Source organism: Ochotona curzoniae, unplaced genomic scaffold (genome assembly GCF_017591425.1).
Source record: "Ochotona curzoniae isolate NIBS_2020 unplaced genomic scaffold, NIBS_Ocur_1.0 contig_2210, whole genome shotgun sequence".
NCBI classification, from domain to species: domain Eukaryota; kingdom Metazoa; phylum Chordata; class Mammalia; order Lagomorpha; family Ochotonidae; genus Ochotona; species Ochotona curzoniae.
Genome location: NW_024465369.1, coordinates 37929198 through 37952383, shown reverse-complemented (window position 1 = coordinate 37952383; position 23186 = coordinate 37929198). Strand labels below are relative to the sequence as shown.

The 23186-nt window shown below is 42.7% G+C and overlaps 2 protein-coding genes across 3 annotated transcripts in view; both read left to right on the top strand.

Moving 5' to 3' along the window:
- Window positions 1–8956, top strand: part of PDE11A (phosphodiesterase 11A) — a 387926-nt gene extending 378970 nt beyond the window's left edge. For both annotated transcript variants that reach the window (XM_040971787.1, XM_040971785.1), the window contains exon 20: window positions 8656–8956. In XM_040971787.1, the coding sequence (XP_040827721.1) occupies window positions 8656–8811 (156 nt within the window). In that variant the 3' untranslated portion in view covers window positions 8812–8956. The remainder of the gene's footprint in view (window positions 1–8655) is intronic.
- Window positions 8957–18286: 9330 nt separating this feature from the next.
- LOC121150690 (tetratricopeptide repeat protein 30B-like) lies at window positions 18287–20706 on the top strand. The gene has a single exon (XM_040971788.1). It carries the CDS (start codon window positions 18287–18289, stop codon window positions 20285–20287), a length of 2001 nt encoding a protein of 666 aa, XP_040827722.1. The 3' UTR covers window positions 20288–20706.
- The last annotated feature ends 2480 nt before the right edge of the window (window positions 20707–23186 follow it).

Sequence of the window (23186 nt, the reverse complement as noted above, 5' to 3'; positions counted from 1 at the left end):
GAGCCCTGTTCCCATTGTCTCTCTGCCGTCATGGCAGAGGAGCAACACAGCTGTTTAACACCAATGACTGGTGTTCTACTAGCCTTGACAGCATAACAGAGGACAAAAAGGGGGGGGGGGGGAAACAAAATACATGAACAATAATTTTGATATGGTGAAAAGCAGGCAACCCAGGAGATTGGTTTGTTGAGTACAGACGGGCAGAGACAGGAGTCTGGGAGGTCAAGGAATTGTGACTTTCCATTGAAGACTATCAGAAAAAAAGAGAAAAGAGAGAGAAAGAAAAGAGAGAGAGAGAAAGGAATGAATGAATGAATGAATGAATGAACGAACGAACGAACAATCCCACATGGTTGTCAGGAAGGTCACTGTGAATCTCCTGCTTAGTACTCTCCATCACAGCCATGGAAGGAGCAGGAGCCAGCCTTGGTGGTCAGACAGGCCAGAGATCAGTCCATGCTCCCAGCAGCCAGAGGCCCAGGGAACAGCCTTGATGCACTGAAGATAAGGTATGGCCTCTACAATGGGGCCAAATTTACCCTAGATCAGAGGCTGTCCTGTAACCACCTAGCAAGGTTTCCAAGCAAGCTTGTAGAGGATTAGATGATTTCAAATGATCAATTGCATTTTAGAACAAAATGGAAACATGTTGAAAGGAATTTGAAAACTTCCAGCATCCAATATCTCTAGGCAACACTAAGCAGTGAGCATCTCTTAGGACAATGGACAGAAGTTCAATAGAATGGGCAGGAAGAGGGGCTAGAGGGAGAACCACTACCCCTGCCCGCCCAGCCCAGTATGGCTTGGGATGCAGAAACGCAAGCTGGGGTGTCCAATGCAGATGCAAAAGTTGGCCCCGCCCCATGCACATAGTGCATTATGAGGAGGCATACAGAGGGCCAAGCTCTGAGGCTGCATGCTGGGAGTGCCTCCCCAGTCCCCTGCATGTTGTGTTTGCTATAGGAGGCACCCCAGTGTCATCAACAGTGCTGATTCCAGCAACACATCGCGCTCAGAGCTGGTCTCCACCAGGGAGATCATTAAGAACCCAGTGCCCATTTGGCAGCAATATGGATCCAACAGTGACATAAGCCCCACTGAACCCTGCCCCTGGGACACACCAAGGAAGCCAAGCTGATTCCCAAGGAAGGAGACATTTCAACACAATGTAACAAAAATGATACAGGAAGAATCAAAAGAAGTATGATGAAAGGATTGGGAACACCCAAATGTGTCATATTCCCCTTAAGAACAATTCCAAGCAAGGCAAACTTCTTGCCTGTACTCCATCAAGACCAGACCAATATGATGGAGCAAATGGCTGCACACTGCAGGACAGGGACCTGGAGTGCTGTCTGAGGGAAATCAAGGGAAATAATTCACATCATAAAAGTGTATGTTGTCCTAAAAGACAAAACAAAAAGCCAGAAGCCAAGGGTTGGCAATGTGGCATAGCGTGTAAAGCTACCATTTGTGATGACAACATTCCATAAGGCACCAGTTTGTGTCCTGGCTGCTCTACTCCCTATACAGCTCTCTGCTAATGCCCTGGAGAAACGAGCAGAGAGCTGACCCAAGTCCTTGGGACCCTACACCTACGTGGGAGAGCTTCAAGAAACTCCTAGCTCTCAGCTTCAAAGCAGCTCAGCTCTAGCCATTACAGCCATTTGGGCAGTGAACCAGCAGATGGAAAATCTCGCTATACCTCTCCTTCTCTTTCTGTAAAATATGCCTTTCAAATAAAAATAAATAAATCTTTTTTTAAGCCAGAATCTAGAAACATAAAATTCACATATCCAAGAGGAACCATCGGAAATGCACCTCAGCTATAGAAAAGGCTTAAAAGTACCTGGTATGGCATCAGCTGAGATGTGCAACAACAGGGAATCACTAATGTATGTGTAATTGGACTGTTGAGGGGAAGGAATAGGCAATAAGATAGTTGAGAAAAGAGTAGTAGAAATTTTTAGCAGTTGACAAAATTTAAAAAAAAAAATTACAGAAGCAAGTTTCTCAGTGAACCCCGAGCTGAAGAAGCATGGAGGAAATGACAGCAATGAATTTCAGACTTAAACTGCTTAGATACAAAGAAAACTGTTCAGTGATACAAAGAAAACCTTCACAGGAGCTGGGGGTGGGAGGGTGGGGGTGAGGGGCGTGGAATGACAATATCAGTACAGAAGATCTCACTGAAGAGATAGAAAACATGCGATAGGCATGACAAATAAAGAGGAGCCCTGGTTCTGATCCAGCCAGAAAATCAGAAATACTTCACAGAGAACATAGAATGTGAGCTGAATGACAAAGAATGACATAAGGCTTTTAGAGTAAGAGACTTAGGTACAAATCCTGGTCCCATCTCTCACTGTCTGACCTCAGAGGAGGAATTTAGCCTCACTGAACCACGGTTTCCTTATCTGTAAAGCGGAGATGATCAAAGTACCTTATGGAACTGCCATGAAGATTTTATGAGATAATGACTTTAAGCTCCTGGCCCCAGTCCAGCACACTGTTCACGCAATCTGTAAAAACTCCTCTCATTTCTCCTTGTTAAATGCTCTCAGAAAAAGGGAGGTGAAGAGGGGTTATATATTTATATATGTATTTATACTTATGTATTCTTTGATAACAGTGGTCCTTTGGGAATTAACAGCTAGGAGAGAAAGTTAGGTTCTGCCTCTGATGGAGGCAGAAAATTCTCCCAAGCAGTAGAAGAGTGATTCTCAACTGGGTGACTCTGCTCCCCAAAGGGACATTTTTGGAAGGCAGCGCTTACTGTTGGCTTCTAGGATGTCCTGCCTTTATAAGAGATCCCCCCGAGAATGATATGACCTGAAACAGCCATAACAACTCTACTATTTCCAGTTCTTTCACTGACAATGATCTGAGTGAGTTATTTAACCTTTCCAGGTAAGCCCTGGTTTCCTCAGTCCTCAACAAGAAAAACAGTATCGACCTTGTCAAGTTTTGTTTCTTTTTATAAAATGGAAGGTGTGTGTAAAGCACTAGTAACAACGTGACATAAAGCAAGCATTCCGTAAGGGTTTGCTGCTCTGAGTCTAGCAGTTACAACACCTGCCTCCAGTACTGGAGTGAGCCTTTCTCTTTTTAGAGTTTCAAAGAGTTCATTTGATTGCTCCTGTGATCACAGTTTTCCGTTAGTAGAGTCTCATTACTCACAGAACAGAGGAAGACAAGAGCCCTCCTTTCTTGGTCCTTGGCAAGCTTACACAGTAGGTCCCGGGCTTCTCTGTATTCAGCGCCTGCTTCTTGTTGTCTAAAGCAACTCAGAGGTGAATGGCAGCTCCCAAAAGGAGTCAAATTCTAGGTTACCACACAAAATGAAGAAATGTAATTGTTGTGAAGATGTGGTTTGTTTCCAACATACATTAAAGTAAAAAGCAAATGAAGGTTGGTATAGTATATCACCATTGTAAATTAAATGCTTACATTTATATAAAATGTTCCTGAATAATACACACATAGTTAAAAAGAAAACACTGAGACCATCCATTGCCTTTAGGGAGGGAATCCCATTCTTTGGGGCTGGGTTGAAAGGGAGATTTTATACTCTCATATCCTTCTGTATTCCATGAGCTATATAAATGTGTTGCTTCTTCTAAACATCTACAAAATAAGGGATAAGCTACATGTACTTGTTACAATAGAACTTAACACCAGAGTGTGAGCAAATAGAAAAGGAAGTGGGGTCCTCTGCCTTGTAGACAACTAGATAGATATCCAGACTCATGTCCCCCAGTGGACACATACCTCAAATCCTCTTTGATGGGCCAGGAGGGAATTGCAGCCTGGAGCCTCCGTGACAATTATGAGATTGCTGCACTTCAACCCTAATGTACACACGGAGCAGTACCTGAGTTATCAGTCCTACAGTGTTCATAATGATTCTGGTTTAAAGGGAGAACACCCTGAGCCCGGCGCAATGGCTCAGTGGCTAAATCCTTGCTTTGGATACACCAAGATCCCATTAGGGCACTGGTTTGTATCCTAGCTGCTCCACTTCCTATCCGGCTCCCGCTTAAGAAAGCAGTAGAGGATGGCCCAAAGCCTTGGGATCCTGCAGCCACATGGGAGAGCCAGAAAAACTGGTTCCTGGCTTCAGATTGGCTCAGCTCTAACGGTTGCAGCCACTTGGACAGCGAACCACCATATGAAATATCTTTTTGTCTCTTCTCTGTAATCTGCCTTCCGAATAAAATAAATCTTAAAAAAAAAAAAAGAAAGGGAAAACACCCTAATAATTAGAACTGCTGAATAGAAATTACAGAGCATAAGGTGTTAACTCAACACAAGGAACTGTTATTAAAATCAAAATAGTCCAGGAAAACGGAGCAAACCTGGGAGGTAGTGTGTTTTCTGCTGTGGGTACATTTCAAGGATAGCTGGATGGTCACACACAGCAGTGATGCCACAGGGGACAGTCAGGCTGAGGCTGATGCAACCATGGACCCAACCTTGGAGAATCTGGGTGTACATAGAGATTGGTCAGACAGGAAGGTGCTAGATGTCCCCTTGTCTATGTGAGGAATAATTCAAACTAGACAGATATTAGTAGCACACCCACAGAACCCATCAGATGTTGTTCTCTGATGCTTTTAGGAATGCCTTCACGTTGTAGATATTCTTGCTGATAGCACATTGGAGAAAATCACCAGAAACTCCGGAATAAAGATTAACCGATAATTTACTAATATTCAAATGGTTACTATTGCTTCTTGGCCATTTTATGCAACAAGCATGTACTATATGAGTAATTCCTTAAGATGAGATTTTTGCAGGGCTACCTTTGCCTAGAGCCAACACATAGCCCTGGAGGAACTGACCTCCTAGTATGGCAGTTCTGTGTTTCAAGAACATACAAGACAAAGAGAAAAGAGGAATCCTGATAAATATGTACCTCCCCCCTAATATTTTATTCAACACACAGGAGGCGAGAGGGAAGACAAAGAACAAAGATAAAGGAAAGAAAGCTTTGGGGCTCAGCCAAATAAACTTAAATGGTTTAAGGAATAAATTGGTGGAGTAATACGAATCATGGGCAGGTGCTATGAATATAATTCAGTATATACTCAGGAACCTGCCAAGGAAGAGAAAAATGTGTTGCTTGTGAGATCATTTCCCAGCAGCTTTATAAAAGAAAACTGATTACAGGAATTTAATAAGTAAAACAGAACCAGGAATATTGTAATCAAATGAGTTTTTAATTACATTTCAAGCAGAAAAAATTCCAATTTGTGCTCCTGGGATTTAAAAACAATAAGTTCCAGAGAAATGCTTTTGTAGCAGGAAAATAGCATAAACACTAATTTCCATAGGAATTATGGTAGTCAGTTTAATTAAAAGGCTTGATCTGAGTAAAGAGGACCTGGTGCCAAATGGTACTAAATCAGGGCATGGCAGCCATTGCTCCCTCATACTTTTGTGTGAATAAGCACACCACATTGAGCAGGAAACAGGCCTCTGCATTTCCTTCATAGAAACAAAGAGAATTTTGATCATTACTTGAGTTAAGCTGAAGTCTTGTTTTGTTACCAGATGAAGTAACTGCTACATTGGATTTAAAATGTGTTGTTTTTACTTAGTGCAACAAATATGGAGATGGAAAGAGAGCAAGAACATACTCTGAAGGGTAAGATGTGAAGTAAGGGACCACACTGACCCTCACAGGGTAGAGCACTTACTGCTCATTGGGGTGTGTGATTATTTCTGGCCTTCCCACTTCTACCCCCACTGCGCTGAATTCCATCTAGTCAGATTTTACTGGAATCTCTTAGCCTCCTGGAGTGGAGGGTTATTTGAGGGGATAAGTCTACAGGTAGATGCTTTTCAGCTGCACCTGGGAGAGTGCCTGTGGCCACTCAGCATGAAGAGGGATGATTCCCTTTGGAGGACCTGGCTGCTGCCCACCCCTTAAATACAGGTCATACTGGGAGAAAGCTTTCCAGGAGGTGTGCTGAAGGAGCCATGGCTGCAGCACGTGAACAGAACACAGCTGCAAGCTATCTGTATGGGACCAGAGGTATTTATGATTTGTGACCACAGAACAAAAAGAGCTAATTGACCTGGGGTAGAAGGTGGAACATCACCTTCCCTTTAGCTAACATCCTCACAACTTCATTCATCACAAGGAAAATCAAAACCATCGTACAGGGTTGTAACAAAGACAAGAAAGAGGAACTTTAATCCATTAGCATTCCAGGCATCCTGGGGAAAACAGACCAGCTAGCTTTGAAGGTCTGTACAAGAGCAGCAAGACAAGACAGGGGAGAAAGCTGGATTACCGTGGGGTGGGGTATCTGTGGCCTTTGAGATGCGATAGTGCATGTAGGAGGGGATCTGTGAGCAAGTCACTGTCCCAGGAGCCTCGGAGTCAGTAGGGTGAGGAGGCAAGCAAAACACCGAGGGTAATTCACCGCTCTGTGCTAAGAGGAAATGAGGCAGAACCTTGTGCTAAGAATGATGTGAAGTGAAGCTTACAAGGCCAAATGGACTCAAGAAGGAAGTCAGGGAGCACAAGGAGACGTGGAAGTCACACAGAGGGGTCAGAAAGGTCTCCAGAGCATGAAGCGGATTTGAGGTCAAGTTTTGCCTGCCTCTTAAGGGACAAGGAGGCCCTGAGAGCTACAAGGACCCCAAAGGAGTATGTCAGAATTCATCAGAGTTCTGTACATATCCAAAATGGTAAGTGATAGAATTGAGAAGTAAGAAGTATGAGGCAATACAGGGAAAAGACATGAGGAGGAGAGGGTATGAGCAAGAAAGAAGAAAGAAGGAAGTTCCTATTGGGCCTTTCCACAATGTGTAGACAACAGCAGTCACACTCAAAGTGGCCCTGGAAGTTCCCATCTTCAGCCTCTTCCTCACTGTCATAGACTCTGAAAAACTGTAAATAACAGAATTATCCACTGACTTGAATTGACTCTTGACAAAGATTTGAAACCACACAATTTCAAGTCACACACTTTCTTGGTCTTTGTTTCTTCTCCTTGACTTTTCTGAGCTACCCTTGTGGGCCCCGTCCCTGACCACTTCTTCTGTGTGCTCACTCCATATGGCAGGCTCCTGGGCTCTCCAGTGGCTTCTTCCAGTTTTCAACACCAGTGGTTAAGATTACAGAAGCAGGGCCTGGCACGACAGCATAGTGGCTAAAGTCTTCGCTTTGAATGCACCAGGATCCCTTACGGAAGCCAATTCTAATCCTGGCGGCCCCACTCTACTTCCCATCCAGCTCCCTGCTTGTGACCTGGGAAAGCAGTCCAGGATGGCCCAAAGACTTGGGTCCCTGAATCCACATGGGAAACCCAGAAGAAGCTCCTGGCTCCTGGCTTCAGATTGGTTCAGCTTCAGCTGTTGCAGTCATTCGGGCAGTGCACCATCAGACAGAAGATCTTCCTCTCTGTCTCTCATCGTCTCTGTATATCTGACTTCCCAATAAATGCTTAAAAAAAAAAAAAAGATTCCAGAAGTAACCCTTAGCTCTCTGGGGAGGGTCTTCCTTCTACATTGAGATGATTTGATCTAACATGTGAAGGCCATGCTTTACCACCTGTAAAATGCAGAGTCACTGTAAGGAATAACTGAGCTGAAGTATGCAAATCAGTGGGCAAACTGTATAACAGATTTAGTAGGTATTCGTGAGCAGAAGCTCACCCTCATCTATGGGCGATGCCAGTTCCTTAGACTTCTTTGAGCCCCTGGAAACAGCAAACAGGCCCAAGAAGTACTAATGCTTCAAAGTCCACATGTTTTCATTAGATTTTGACCATTTGTGAGCTTCTCTTTAAAAAATACTGCCAAAATAAATATATTTGGGATGTTTACATAATTTAGCTTGTTAAAAAACATACTTTTAGGGACAGGCTTTTGGTGCAGTGGTGACGTCAGCAGCTGAAATGCCACATCCAGTGTCACAGTCTCTGGTCCAAGTCCCAGCACCCCTGCTTCCCATTCAGCTTCCCACTAATGTGTACCCAGGCTGCAGATGATGGCTACACTCCTCTGTCACTCTCTTCCATACTGCCTGTCCTTTCTGTCCTATACCATATATGTTAGCATGTTGATCTATTTGGCACAGTCCCCAAGGCTCTTAAGCTTTAAAAGTCAGCACCTCCTCTTGTTTCAAGATTTTACCTGGGCTTTCTTAGCCAAGTAAGTCCATCCAGGGTCATCTATGGCAGAACAATTTGGTGTTCAGGTCACTTATGATAAGTCCAGCACAAATTCATAGTCAGTCATATTCATAATCAATCATAGATTCATAGTCAGTCAAAATCTGGAGCCCTTGATGGCAGGCAAAGAAACACTTGTTGGTAGACACATGTGAGCTGGATGTTTTGTTTCCTGTCTGCACTGATGTGGTTGCAAAACAGGATTGGTGTCTGCGTGGCTGCGACTTCCTGGAGCTGTACACAGCTGTCCATCTTCTGTGTTCATTCTCTACATAGACTGTATTACTACAACATCAAAATGTGTGTCTGTATATGTCTACATTCTTTGTAAATAGCTCATGTCTATGAAAATAATCACCACTTTGATTTCATACAGCAGTTTCTATCCTTCTCAGAATGAAAAGTGGAAAACCATGTCAGTGACTCAGGTTTTTCTCTCTTCTGCTTGTTTCATGTTTTGTCTCAGGCACTGGTAAAGGTCAACGGGAAACTGAAGCCTATGCTAGACTCGGTGTCTGCGAACAGAAATAAGTGGGAAGAACTGCACCAAAGGGGGCTGCAGGTGTCGGCTGCCACCACATGCCCTGCTGCCCATGTGGTGGCCACAGAAGATGGAAGCTAAAACCTCCAGATCAACTGCTGCTGCTGCAAAACGGACGCAGCCTGAAGGGCCACTCTGGCCTAGCCCCATCATCCTTTTGCTATTTCAGCTCAGACAGTCCTAAAATCTCCAAAATGCTCTGGGAAGCATGCCTTGGCTTTGGCCTGGGAATGTATGTAGTCAACCAGCTGAGGGGGTGACAGGAAAAACAAAGGAGGAGGAGGGGCGAGGAGTGTGTCCCAAGACCCTTAGCTTTCCCAGATGAACATACAGGGCTGAAAGAAGACTCTTCACAGAGGGCTAGTTTGGCTGCAAGGATGCAAATGCTGTTAACCCAGCTGACTCTGCGCAGGGGGGACATGGAGCAGTGACAGCACCATTAGTGCTGCTGCAGTGCACATGGCTGCCCTGTTAGAAGCCAAAAACTGCCTGCCTTCACATCCTCTCCCTGAGTAGCCAGGCTGGCCCAAGAAGCCCCTTTTTGTATTCTGTAGAAATATTTTGTTTTCAGTTGTAAAGCTTCTTAAAAATATATCAGAGCCTTTACGATTGCCTAGCTAAAAGGCAACCTCTTTCAACCCCAAATTTCCCCAAGAAACACCTAGGGTAAGAAAACACCAAATATATTTGTCTGATTAGTGTCTGTATAAGATTTGTAACTCTATAATAAGCTGTGCTGCCTTTTTATCTGAGTTTTAAAAACCCAACCCCTATTGTAGACCTGGCCTTCTCCCAGAAGGAATGGATCAATAGACTTTAATTAAAGTAAGCAAAAGAGGAAAACGGCCGCTGGACTTGGCACAAGTGACCTGAACACTTAGGAACTATTTCTAGCACAGACCAGCGGATACCTGGAGACTGGGCCGGACCACCTGGAGTACCCCTAGTGATGAGTGCTGGTACAAAATTGTAGGTCACTGCCAGTGACCACCCCAAAGCCAACTGTAGGGGTACCCAGTGTGTGTGGTTTTTTTTTCCTCAAGTGTAAGGAGTGAGGCTTGAAGTGTTAAGAAATAGCAGTCTTGGCATATGACACATAAACTACAGAAAACCAGGTTTATAATGGGTTGGAATGAGCTGTATAAAATAAATTCAATAGCTAGAAACTGCCTGAGATACTGAGGACACAGTGTGTCTCATCCAAAGATGCTGAGCTGGAAGGAAGACTTCAGTCTCGACCTGGCATGAATGGCTGAATGGCTTTGGACAAATCTCTTAATTTCTCTGTGCATGAGTCTTCTTTTGTCAAATGAGATTATACTAAGAAATGATTTTCAAACATGCTTTAGCCTTAGAATTCTTTGTTCAAACAAACCTTTCAAGGAATGTCTGAGATAGAAAACATCTAAAAGTTGAAGTCTTCTATTGGCAGCAGGGTTTAGGGACCCAGAGCCTCTAAGCATCTTCATGCCTTTGATTACATAACATAGGGGATCACAGAGGATGTCCGACAAGATTGAGAAGCCCCAAACCAGATGAAATTCATCCCTGCTCCGAAAAAAAAAAGTTTACAAAGCTCATTTGTTCTTGTTACTGATCAATATCATTTATGAACTTTACTACTCAAATATGAAAGAAAAGGAGGCAAATGCCACAAGGGATTTTTTTTTTCCTGCCCCATATTAGACCCCTGGGAAATGTTTGAAAAGGAGATGGGGGAAATGGAGGTACAAAAATGGAAGTGAGAGAGGGAACAGGTCACCACTAGGAAGAATTAGGATTTGTTATGGCAAGTAAAACAAAACAAAACAAAATTCTAAATCAGGCAAAGAGTGGCAAGGAAATGAGGAAGAGAAATAAGACTATTAAAGGAAAGAGAGCGGGGATCGAGGTAGGTGACAAAGAGAATTGCCGAAGGAAGGCTGAAAGTCCAGAGAAATGGCACCTGGAGCCAGACCAGCTAGATTGTAGAGTCCTGTCTTTAATTGCTTAGGAAGGAGAGACACTTGGACAGGCAGGGAGAGGTTTGACAAAGGAGAGAAGGAAGAAGTGGGAGCCCTAAAAAATATAATGGTCCTGGCTGCCCTTTACAGTGGTCTCTGCAGAGAAGACCGGAAAAACTGGAGGAGAAAATGAGTGCAGGAAAAATTGCCTCCGCAGAGCAGGTAAGGAAGGTTGTTCAGATTTATGGATTTTATTAAGCCAGTTTTCTGAATCACTCTGCTATAAAGGAAAATAGCTTCTGTGAGGCTGTCTTCCCTCCTTCAGGTGAGGAACAAAGGGTGGGTGGAGTCAGGGCCAGACCGTGGTCTGCGACAGCATCCTGTGTCTGCAGCTCAGAAGCACTGCAGGTATTTCTGGATATTGTGCCACATCATGTTAATATCACAAATGGGAATTGGAGAGCAGACCATGTGAGGCAGAGATGAGCCCACATGTGTTACCCTCCCCAAAAGTAAATACATAAACAGCCCAGACACACGGATGCCAGTGCATCCAGGGCCAAATTTTAAAGCATGTGCTATAGGAGAAAACCAGACCTAGGGTCTGACAGAGACTGCAGGCGGCTGCAAGCACTGTAGCCACACTGAATGTTGATGCTGCATATTGCTAAGGGGAACATAATTTATAGCACAAACCCTACGGCTTCCACTAAGGTTGAGTTTCCGTCTCATTTTCTTGCCGTTTTATTGGCTTTACTGCACGGTTGCCAATAGCAACATCCACTGGTAGCAAGGGGAGTTCAACACCATTGCAATCTGCCATATAGAGGAGCCCTGACAATGTCAACCATCAATCAAGTAGCTGTTTGTAATTGCCTCCATCTATTTTTCCTGTCTCGAGGTATCTTTCCTATTGTGGGTCAAGATTCAGAAACTGCTGACTAATGCCAGGGGTCTGGTCCTCCATGCCCATGAAACAGTGAAAGGTAGGAAACAGCCTGCCTGCTGCCACCAGCCCTCAGGATTAGAGGTTGAACTTGAGAGTTGGAGATATTTTTAACAGCTTTGTAAATTATTTTTCTATGAAGGTGAGTTATATGTGGGTATCCATATGCTCTGCATTTTTTTTTCAAAGAAGAGAGAAATTTTCCCAGCCCTTATTATTATTGTTTGCTTCCTGTGGGTGGAAGGCATATGAAATGCGAGGCCTCTTGTATAGCCTCAAACTGAACAGCTTTGCTTCCTCGGGTCTCTTGGCATAAATGATTGAAATTTACCCCCCTTTTTTTAATAGATGTATTTATTTTCAGATATGATGTTTATTCATATGAGTCAGTGTGTAGATAGAACCTGGCAATCTACAGAGCAACCCGCAATCCTGGCAGATGGAGACAGTGTGGCATGCTAGACAGGTTGCTGCCCATGGCACAGGAGACCAAGATGCTAGTCTGGCCAGCCCCTGCATGGACCTGGAATGATGACACTCTCCAGGCCTCAGACCTTCTAGCTGCTCGATAGATCACTTACTTTTCATTCAGCTCCTACCCCAAAGGACAAGCTGTGTTTGCCATTGTATGAATTCTTGCAGAGAATGCTCTTATTTGGTCTTCTCAAAATAGGGGCAAGGGTGAAGAGACCTTACTACAGAGGTGCCAGAGCCTGCCTGTAGTAAGCATGAAAGATATGGGCACCAAAGCATTTTGTTTAAAGTACTCATACTTTCTTTCATTTAATCAAGAGCTCTTTTAGATTATCTAATATCATAGGTATTGCATAAACAGTAGTCGTTTAGATATAAATGTATAGAATTCATAAAGAAGTGTTAAAACCGCTACAGGTCTATTTTCACTGTTGCTGAAATCTGACATATCTATGCATTCTCGGATATTTTATTTGCAAAGACATTGGGCAAGACATAATCTTTAATTTTTTGTATTAGTGTAATCACAATATTATGTTAATGCTACTGGAACTCAATTGCTTCTTCTGTGTATCAAAAATTTGTCATGCTTTATCCATTTACCTTAGATCGTTAATTATTTTTAAATTATTTTAAAATTAATTTCTCCAGCTCTTAGGAATTGCAGAAAGACAAAAAAAAGTTTCATCTCCAGTAACAGTTTGAAATAAATTTCCTGTCAGTGACACAAAAATCTAAACATATTAGAGAAATATTTAGGTATAACCACTTTGCCGGGGGCATACAAAAAAAATGATTCCTTGACACAATGAGCAAAATCTAATTAGGGACCCTTACAACTCTGGCCATAGTGAAGTTTCATTATCTAATTCAGAATCACAACCCCTAGACCCATTACTCTGCCACCTCCTATGAACAACTTCCAAAATTTGCATGGATCGGGAAAGTTAAAATCTACAAGAAAGCTGAAATTTCATAAGTTTCCTAAGTGAGCAATAACAGAATTAAGCCTACGGATGACAGAAATATAATGAGGTGTGCTTCTTGGAAGATTTCATGATGAGTATGTAAAATTAGCAAAGCTCAATGTGTGCTTTTACTGTTTGCATTGCCCCCTCTCTCTCAGCTAGTGATTTGGGACTGTACAGATTTTTAAATTTAATTTTAAATGTTCTTGCATGTTTGGTAAATATTTCACAGGTGTTAAAGGTAAGTTGTTTGTCTTTATACACCTACGTCACTGGATGGATACACTGCTACAGAAATGCTTGTCCTTGGAAGTTAAAGGAAGAATTTTCTGTTAAAATTTGACGCCATTATTTACCTTTGCATTCATTTTTGGTACACATATGTATACATGCATTCAAATTTCAATTTTTCTTTTGTCTTTGTTTAAATTTAGATTTAATCACATTTAGAAAACTGAGCAAAAATAAAACAAAAACAAAAAAGCAATTGTGAAAATAGAAGGCTAGATTCTGTTGTGTTTCATTCCCTTGGGGAATACTGTTTTTGCATTTTATTTTGATAAGCAGTGCTCTAAAAAGGATCCCCTACTGACTTGCATCCTAATTATTATTGTTTTACACGAAGAAGGGAAATATGTCTTTAATTGAGTTTGTTTTTATGTATTCCCCTTTGTGTATGTTACCTAGATGGGTGTTTCATTATAAAAATGCTACATTATAGACTGCTTGTCCATTTTGCAGGAAACTAATCCACGATTTTGAAACAGTCTTCTTTAAGAGATTTAGATATCCTTGTTTTTAATAAAAATGCTTTCTGTTTCACTATGGCTCTGGAATCATCTTCTGAGAAGGGTGATTGAAGGGCTCAAAAAAGGCATGTACCTGAATACGTACACCTGAAATTCCAGCTGTGTTAATTTAGCCCATGAGCCACGTCTTAATCTGCGATGTTTGCCTGTGTGAGAAGGGTACCGGGACAACCCATATCACATATTTGAAGGTGACAAAAGGCTTTTAATTATTGAAATTTTCCAGATGTAAGACAGGTTGCAGCCAAATGCTGGGTTCCTGTGTCCATTGCTAATTGCTCAAATTTGCATGGGCAGTTACACAGGGGGATCACATCAACACAGGGCCGCTAGCCACACGGATGCCATACAATTACACAATGGCTTCAGTGCTTAAACTTGAAAATTTTTATGCCATTGTGCCTGTTCTGTTAGAACAAACTGCAGCAAATGATCCAGAACCCATTCAAATGACTGGAGAGGTGGTGCCTGGGGAGAAAGAAGGAAGAGGTGCAGTGTGGCCCACTACCGGCCAGCTGAAGCAATCGCCAGTGCTGGCAGCGGCAACCACAATCTTCTTTGTGCTTTGCAGTCTGCGGTTTTAACATGGGGTCAACAATACGAATCACCTAATTCACAGCAGGACTGTGAGGATTAATGAGGGAAGTTAAGTAAAACAAGGCCTGGCACTGAAAGTACAGCATAAACACAGGGGACTGGAACAACTCTTGGATGGTTGGTTGATTTTTTTTTAAATGCCAGTATGCACTCTTTGGCATTCTCTGCTAGTCTTTTTACACACCATAAAGCTGTTGTGCTCTCCTTGATAAGTCTAGACAATAGCACTGTAAATGCCAGTACAAGCTGCTTGATCAAAGCGAAGTATATGCAAGAAGGAAATCTAAGTAAATAATAATAAAGCTGGAACTACCAGAGAAATGGGAGTTCATAATGAGAAAACAAGTTACCTCCGTGAAAACATCAGTGTTCCCAAATGCAGATTCAGGATGCAGTCTTCCCCGAAGCCTCAAACCACTGAAAGGATGCTCCTAAAAGTCTACTGTGTTACCACTTAGATGCTCAATTATTCTTTCCTTACTTGTTCATGGGAGAGCAGGGTGTAGGGTGAGCATGCAAGAAAACGAAGCTTCTCCTGCCCCTGAGGGGAGTGGGGAGAGACCTAGACAATCTGAAGATTATCTGGAATCAAAGAAAAAATGAAAAACAACTGAAAGATGCTTTTGCAGAAAGACATCCTTTATGTGGAAGGTATCTAACCATTGCTATGGTTGAAATACAAATTAATTATGCTTTGCCAACAAGAGGCAGTCACTTTTTAGGGTAAATAAGATCCTTTAATACAATACATCTACCTCCCTTTATATAGAAAACTTCATCCTGAGTCCTATACCATTTTCCCAGTCCCTAATTCCTTTTTGCAAGTCATTAAATCAATTATCACAACCACCAAATGCTTTCCTGTTGCTTGAAATAGCATGATACACTTGCTTTTTTGATAGATGCTCCAGCATTTCAAGATTCTACTGCAAACAAAATGATCACCTGTGACATTTTACTATACTTTATGTTCATTCCATTCTAGAATTTCTGTCTTTAATCAAAAGGACTCTTTTAAACCGCCCCCCCCAAAAAAAAACTTATTCCCCAACTTCCTATCAGAGACTAAATAAAAGTCATTCAATCACAGCAGCCATGATGGTCATGCCAACTCCACAGCGTGATTTGTGCACTCATTTCCTTTTGAAAATGACCCTGCCTTCCATCTGTCCAAGCTGAATGTCCTACCTTTTTCAAGCCAGGCCTCTGGAGCAGCATCACGTGAAATAAGGAAAGAGCCCCAGGACAGCCTCCCTGTGGCCCTCTCCAATGCCACACTCCCAGACAGGTATCAGCCCCACTAAGCCTATAGCACTGAGAGCAATCTGGGGAGCTTACATAGTCCTTTTGCTTTTTCAAACATATTCTGGAAGCCATTTGAAGATAATTTTTGCAATACATATACAACTTTCCAAAACAGACTAAAAATATAAAAGGCAATTTCCTGGTTCCATTGTGGTCATCTTGCTTTAACAACAACTTGCTCAAGCTAACAATCTATCTGGAAGCGTTTTAAAGTACAAGCCTAAGTTCCCACTGGACAAGTTTCAGGCAGTCTACCATAAAAGCGAAAACACACACTCACCTTCGTCCACTTACACCCCTGGAAATAAGCCTCTGAAATGGTATAAGTAGAGATCAAACCAGAGGGACTTCAAAGTAGAAGTTTAGTAGTAGTACTCAGCTGCTTTCTGAGATTGACCTTGAAAGCCAAAGCCCCACTCAGTGTCTGTGAAGTTGGTACTGTGTCTCTTTGCTTGTATTAACCATTAAGCGGCTCACTGATCCCACCCACAAATTCACACGTTGTCAAATCCTGCCATGAGAGAAGATAGAGTATGTGCACAAAGTTAGTCATTTTACCATTTCAGCCATTACCAATTGACTAAGAGCTGTGTGACCCTCTCTAGTCACTTCTTAACATCTGTCCACAGCTGCCACCGAGGGCAGGAAGTTAAAAATGTATTGCAGACATCAAGTTAGACAGGTAACCTTCCCCCATACACACACTTTTCACAGAAGACCAACACCTACAGAATATACCTAGACCGAATTATTCATTAGCCATTATTTCCTAGGGAACCCAGTTGTGTATCATGACAGTACCTATCTAGGTACAGTTATGAAAAAAATTGCTTAAACATTTCAACCCTTCCAGCCCACAAGGTCTTCATGTGGAATGTGCAGATTACTGGGTGATTATTCTTATTAGAAATACCACATAATTAAGAATGCTAGAATTCCATAAAACATGATTGGTGTTGGCCTTGAAATTTATAAAATACTTAAGGGTATCGATACTACTGAAGAAACAAGACAAAAATTTGCACTGAAGTCTAGTTACATATTAAAGACATTATTTTATTAGGACTATCTTACTTCTAGGTGTTGTCAAGACCAATGAAGGTCATTGTTCCTTCTTGGTAGAGAAAAGTTGGAACACCAGGGTGGTGACCATAAACACATTTTTTTCTTTAAGTTGTACCTTATTGTGGCCAGCACAGTGGCTCAGGAGTCTCATCCTCTGCCCTGTGGCACTGGCATCCCATGTAAGTACCAAATCATGTCCACAGTGCTCAACTACCAATCCAGGTATTTGCTTAGGGCCTGGGAAAGCAATGGAGGCTGGCCCAACTGCTTGAGCCCTTGCACACCCACGTGGGAGACCAAGAAGAAGCTCCCAGATATGGATTGGTTCAGCTCCACGTGTTGTAGCCTTTGGGAAGTGAACAAATGGATGAAAGTCCTTCTCTATCCATCTGCTTTCTCTATGAACTCTGCCTTACAAATAAATTTGGTTCTTTTAAATTGCATTTTATTTATTGGAGAGCAGAGTTACAAAAACAGGGAGAGGAAAGAAAAAGCTCTTTCATCTGCTGGTTCAATTTATGCTACAATGACTGGGCTGGACCGTTCAGATCAGGAGACATCCTGATCCCCAGATGGCCAGGTCCCAAGTGCTTGGGACCATCTTATACTGTTTTCTCTGGTTCATTAAGAACAGGCGTGGATCTTAACTAAAGCAGCCAAAAACTGGCACCTGTTTGGGATGCTGGCTTTGCAGGCAGATGCTTGAAAACCTTGCACCACAACTCTTTAAGGACCAAACTATAAATCAGGAATTGTTACAGAAAGGGAAACAGATATTCAGATCTAAACTCATCCACTCTCACTTTCAGTTGCAACTGACTTTCTGTCCCTTCTAAACCTCTTGAAAATATTCAAAATGAGGATTCTTGGTGACTGCATTGTTCTCAGGGTTTAACAGAACCTATCCTAGTCTCAAAAGAATTACATGGACCTAGTGTCTTCCAACACATGCTTGCAACAAAACTACTTGCAACAACACTACTTGTATGAGCTGAACAGTGAGGTTCAACATACTAAGGGACATTGGTCCCAACATCTTACTCCATTGTGCTAGATACCAAAGTGCAAGAAAAGAAACAGCAGCTTTCATTATTAACTAAGAGCAAAAGCAAGTGACACCACTTTCTCTCAAAACCACAGAGTCCTTCGGACAGAGACTACATCTCCCAGCATACTGTGTGGCCAACCCCGAGGGGTGTCAGGATGTGGGCTCTGATGCTAGGAGTGAAGTACCAATCTCGGAACCATTGAGCAGTCTCCTCTCGTCCCTATGATGGCCACAACTTCACAATAACAACTTTACGAAGACAAAATGAGAAGATGACTCACTTCACTGATTCCCTTTTATTTCTATGGCATGCTAACACAGAAACGTAATCTTGGGACAGATTCCACTTCCGGTGGCCGCGTTGCCGCGGTAACGAGCCGACGCAACAATCTTCGCAGTTAATGGCAGGGTTGAACATCCCACAGGTCCCTGATGGGGAGTTCACGGCGGTCTTGTACCGGCTCATCCGGGATGCCCGGTACGCCGAGGCCGTGCAGCTGCTGGGCGGAGAGCTGCAGCGCTGCCCCAAGAGCCGCGCCGGCCTCTCCCTGCTGGGCTACTGCTACTACCGCCTGCAGGAGTTCGCGCTGGCCGCCGAGTGCTATGAGCAGCTCAGCCAGCTGCACCCAGAGCTCGAGCAGTACCGCCTGTACCAGGCCCAGGCCCTGTACAAGGCCTGCCTCTTCCCAGAGGCCACCCGGGTCGCCTTCCTCCTGCTGGACAACCCCACCTACCACAACCGGGTGCTCCGGCTGCAAGCTGCCATCAAGTACAGCGAGGGCGACCTGCCTGGCGCCAGGAGCCTGGTGGAGCAGCTGCTCAGTGGTGAGGGTGGAGAAGACGGGGGCGGAGAGAATGATCCCGATGGCCAGGTCAACCTGGGCTGTTTGCTCTACAAGGAGGGACAGTACGAAGCTGCGTCTTCCAAGTTCTTTGCTGCCCTGCAGGCCTCGGGCTATCGGCCTGACCTTTCCTACAACCTGGCCTTGGCTTATTACAGCAGCCGACAGTATGCCTCAGCCCTAAAACATATCGCCGACATTATTGAGCATGGCATCCGCCAGCACCCAGAGCTAGGTGTGGGCATGACCACTGAGGGCATTGATGTCCGCAGTGTTGGAAACACGTTAGTCCTGCACCAGACTGCCCTGGTGGAAGCCTTCAACCTCAAGGCAGCCATTGAATACCAGCTGAGAAACTATGAGGCTGCTCAGGAAGCCCTCACCGACATGCCCCCCAGGTCAGAGGAGGAGTTAGACCCTGTGACCTTGCACAACCAGGCACTAATGAACATGGATGCCAAGCCCACAGGAGGCTTTGAGAAGCTCCAGTTTTTGCTTCAACAGAACCCCTTCCCGCCAGAGACTTTCGGCAACCTGCTGCTGCTCTACTGTAAATACGAGTATTTTGACCTGGCTGCAGATGTCCTGGCAGAAAATGCCCATCTGACCTACAAGTTCCTCACGCCCTATCTCTTTGACTTTTTAGATGCCATGATCACTTGCCAGACAGCTCCCGATGAAGCCTTCGTTAAGCTAGACGGGCTGGCAGGGATGCTGACAGAGCAGCTCCGCAAACTCACCATACAAGTACAGGAAGCAAGACACAGCAGAGACGATGAAGGGATCAAAAAGGCAGTGAATGAGTACGACGACACCTTGGAGAAGTACATCCCCGTGCTGATGGCTCAGGCAAAAATCTACTGGAACCTTGAGAATTACTCGATGGTGGAGAAGATCTTCCGCAAATCTGTGGAGTTCTGTAACGACCACGACGTGTGGAAGCTGAATGTCGCTCATGTTCTGTTCATGCAGGAAAACAAGTACAAAGAAGCCATCGGGTTTTATGAGCCCATAGTCAAGAAGCATTACGATAACATCCTCAATGTCAGCGCTGTTGTATTAGCGAACCTGTGTGTTTCCTACATTATGACAAGTCAAAATGAGGAGGCTGAAGAGTTGATGAGGAAGATTGAGAAAGAGGAAGAGCAGCTCTCCTATGATGACCCAGATAAGAAAACCTACCATCTGTGCATTGTGAATCTGGTGATAGGAACACTGTATTGTGCCAAAGGAAATTACGATTTTGGCATTTCTCGAGTGATCAAAAGCTTAGAACCTTATAATAAAAAACTGGGCACTGATACCTGGTATTATGCTAAGAGATGTTTCTTGTCTTTGTTAGAAAACATGTCAAAACACATGATAGTGCCTTGTGACAGTGTCATTCAAGAATGTGTTCAGTTTCTAGAGAACTGTGAACTTTACGGTAGAAACATACCTGCTGTTATAGAACAACCCCTGGAAGAAGAAAGAATGCATATTGGAAAGAACACAGTCACATATGAATCCAGGCAGCTAAGAGCTTTGACTTATGAGATCATAGGCTGGAATACTTGGTAATAGCTGATACCAACCCACATCACAATGGTGTTGTTTTCTAGGCATTGGGCATCACTACACTGTAACTTCTTGAACATTAAAGCACTTTGGACATTTTTTTTTCTCAAAATCTCATGAAACAGTACAACTTGGACTCTAAAAATAACTTAGGACTAAAACCTCGATTGAGAGATTACATCAAACAATGTTTGTAATACATCTCCCTGTTCTTTACCTTGTTTTGTTTTATTACATATTGGGGCATTCAGCAAGATTATCTCAGGTCCAGGCACTATTAAATGCAGAACCTGGTCATGTATAGCACAACTAGTCTTTAATATGATTTCAAGCATTGTGTTCTACCGCAGTATCCTCATAATTACATTTAAGCCATATATTTTGCAAAAAATATATACAGTTTTACCAGCTTTCCAGTACAAATAAAACGCTTTCTCTAACAAATTCTTCATGTTCTGAGATTTTTGTTGAATAAACAAGACTCAGTGAAAAATTTTGCACTATAATTATGTTGCAGTAGGAGGAATACAGTAAACAATGGACAAATGTACATGGTTTTCATTTGCTCCATTTTAAGATGTTAAATATGTGAAAAATTATCTGTTGTTGTATAGTCTTTGCTAGGGATTACAGGTAACAACATAGTAGTTAGAAATTTATCTGGCCTTCATTAATTGTAATGGGTTAGCAGGGATGTGCCGCTGCCCGCTGATGTGAATTCCCAGACAAGTACAGGAAGCAAAATATAATGGAAATGATGAAGGAAGGTATCAAAGGGTAGTGAATGGTTAGGCATTTCACAGAACATTAAATCCCACTTGGAATACCCTTCTTCCATATTGGAGTTCTTAAGTCCAGTTTGCCTGCCAGTGTCTGGGAAGGCAGCAAGTGACAACTCAAGCAGCGAGGTGCCTGAAACCCACACGAGAGATCCACACTGAGTTTTCAACTCCTGGTCCCAGTTAGAATTGGTGATTATGAACAGGTGGGGATTGAAACAATAGACTGCTCATCATTCAACACTGTCTGTCTCTTCCCCTCCCTTCCTTCATTTTTGAAATGTTTTACCTTAAGAAAGTATAAGCTACATTTCAGCTTTAAACTACCCTTCATTGCAGTCTTATTGACAAGTTTAAACAATGTGTATTTTCCCCCAGTTACTCCTGACATAATTACAGTCTCCCCTGCCCCAGTAGGGGAGACCTCCAGCTTCCAGTCATTCATGGGGGACCATGTGAAATGAAGATGTAATGGAGATTTTTAGCTGTGTGATTTATTTCACAGTCTTTTGGATCCCCTTCATGTCCAAATCTGAGAAGGTAATTAGTCTGCCACAATAAGCAAGACAGAAAAAAATGGATAACTGAAGTAACAGATGCTGGAACTACCTCTGCAACTAGCACATCAAACTGCGTTATCACCAACTTCACACCATTTTTTTATTCAGTACAAGGGGAAGTCATGCAGATTTCTAGTAGGACAAAGTTGCACAGAACAGAAAGGCAGTCTCCAGTTTATAAGGCTTTCCCTTGCAATGTTTTCCTGCCTTCAAAAGGTCTAAGAGGTGGTGATGCTTACTGCTACTGAATATATCTCAAGAAATTAAAAGTCCACCTACGTTTCCAAACTCCCTGCCTCCCCTTTTTGATCTCCATTTTGTCAACTACTGGGGACACTTCTTTGATAGCTCTCATCAAAACCAGTTATAAATGATGACACCAACCTTTTAGCACAAAGTGCCTGTTGCCTGTGCTTGTCAAGGTGATTTCAGGAACCCTTTAAGCCATGCATATTTTGAGACAACATCTGTTGTTTAAAGTTATTCTTTACTACAAAAATAAAGCCAGAGGAAATCCTAAAAGGACTCATCCAAAGCACTGAACTTAGGTGATTTTTAAACTCCTTGACATCAATAGAAAAAAGGTAACAATTTAAAAATAAGTGCAATATTTGTATTATTTAAAATGTTTTGTGACGTGAGGAATTAGACTCAAGTCTAAAGGACACTGGCATTGAAATAGGGGTAGATACTAGCCAAAGATAATTCATCAGCTTGAGTATAATGTTTCATATGCTCTAGGGGAATTTACACTTCAATCCACTTGTAACTGAGGGCTTTTGATTAAGTAAATCAGCTTCCTTGAATTTTGGCTAAGACTGATTTGCAGCATACTGAAACCATTCCTATAATCATACGCATTAGAAAAGAGACTGTCTTCATTAAGATAGATTATTAGAAAGCATTCCTGTGTATGTTTTACATATGAAAGATAAGTACTTTTAGAAGAAGTAGGGCCTGCAATAACTTGACTACAAGTACTATTACACTGATGTAGCTTGACAGAAAGGACAAAAAAGAAAAAAAGAAAGAACTGAAACATTTGTCTCACTCATCTTCCTGTATACCTCCCCACCCTAGTTGGAGGTCCATGTGGCCACGTGTCTCAACTATGTAAGATATTTAGTGAAACTGTCAAAATTATTCTGGAATTAATCATGTGAATTATAAAGTGAAAAATCAGAAATGCACTTTTTACAACATTTGTAAGGTTTTTTTTTTTTTTACATTTTCAAATTATGAAGAGAAGCATCTGGAATATATCTGCAAGTAGAACCCGGACCAGGACGACTTGGATTAGTTCTACAATTGAGGCACAGAGAGACTAATAGGAGATTGGTAGTTATTTAACTTGCCTAAGACCAAAGGGTCAAATAGTTGGCAACACTGGGACTAGCATCCCAGGCTTCTAGCTCAGTTCCCTGCCCTTTCTCCTCCAACACATTCCTCCCTTCAGTTTTACTTGTTTGCCAAGTATCTCTCCCAGAGCTATGACTTTCTTCATTCCTGTTGTTGCTCATTACTTTATTGATGGATCAGTAAGTATTTTTTAACATACAAGAA

What these genes read in the sequence shown, in the direction of transcription:
- LOC121150690 (XM_040971788.1), top strand. Translation starts at nt 18,287, where the DNA reads ATGGCAGGGTTGAACATCCCACAGGTCCCTGATGGGGAGTTCACGGCG.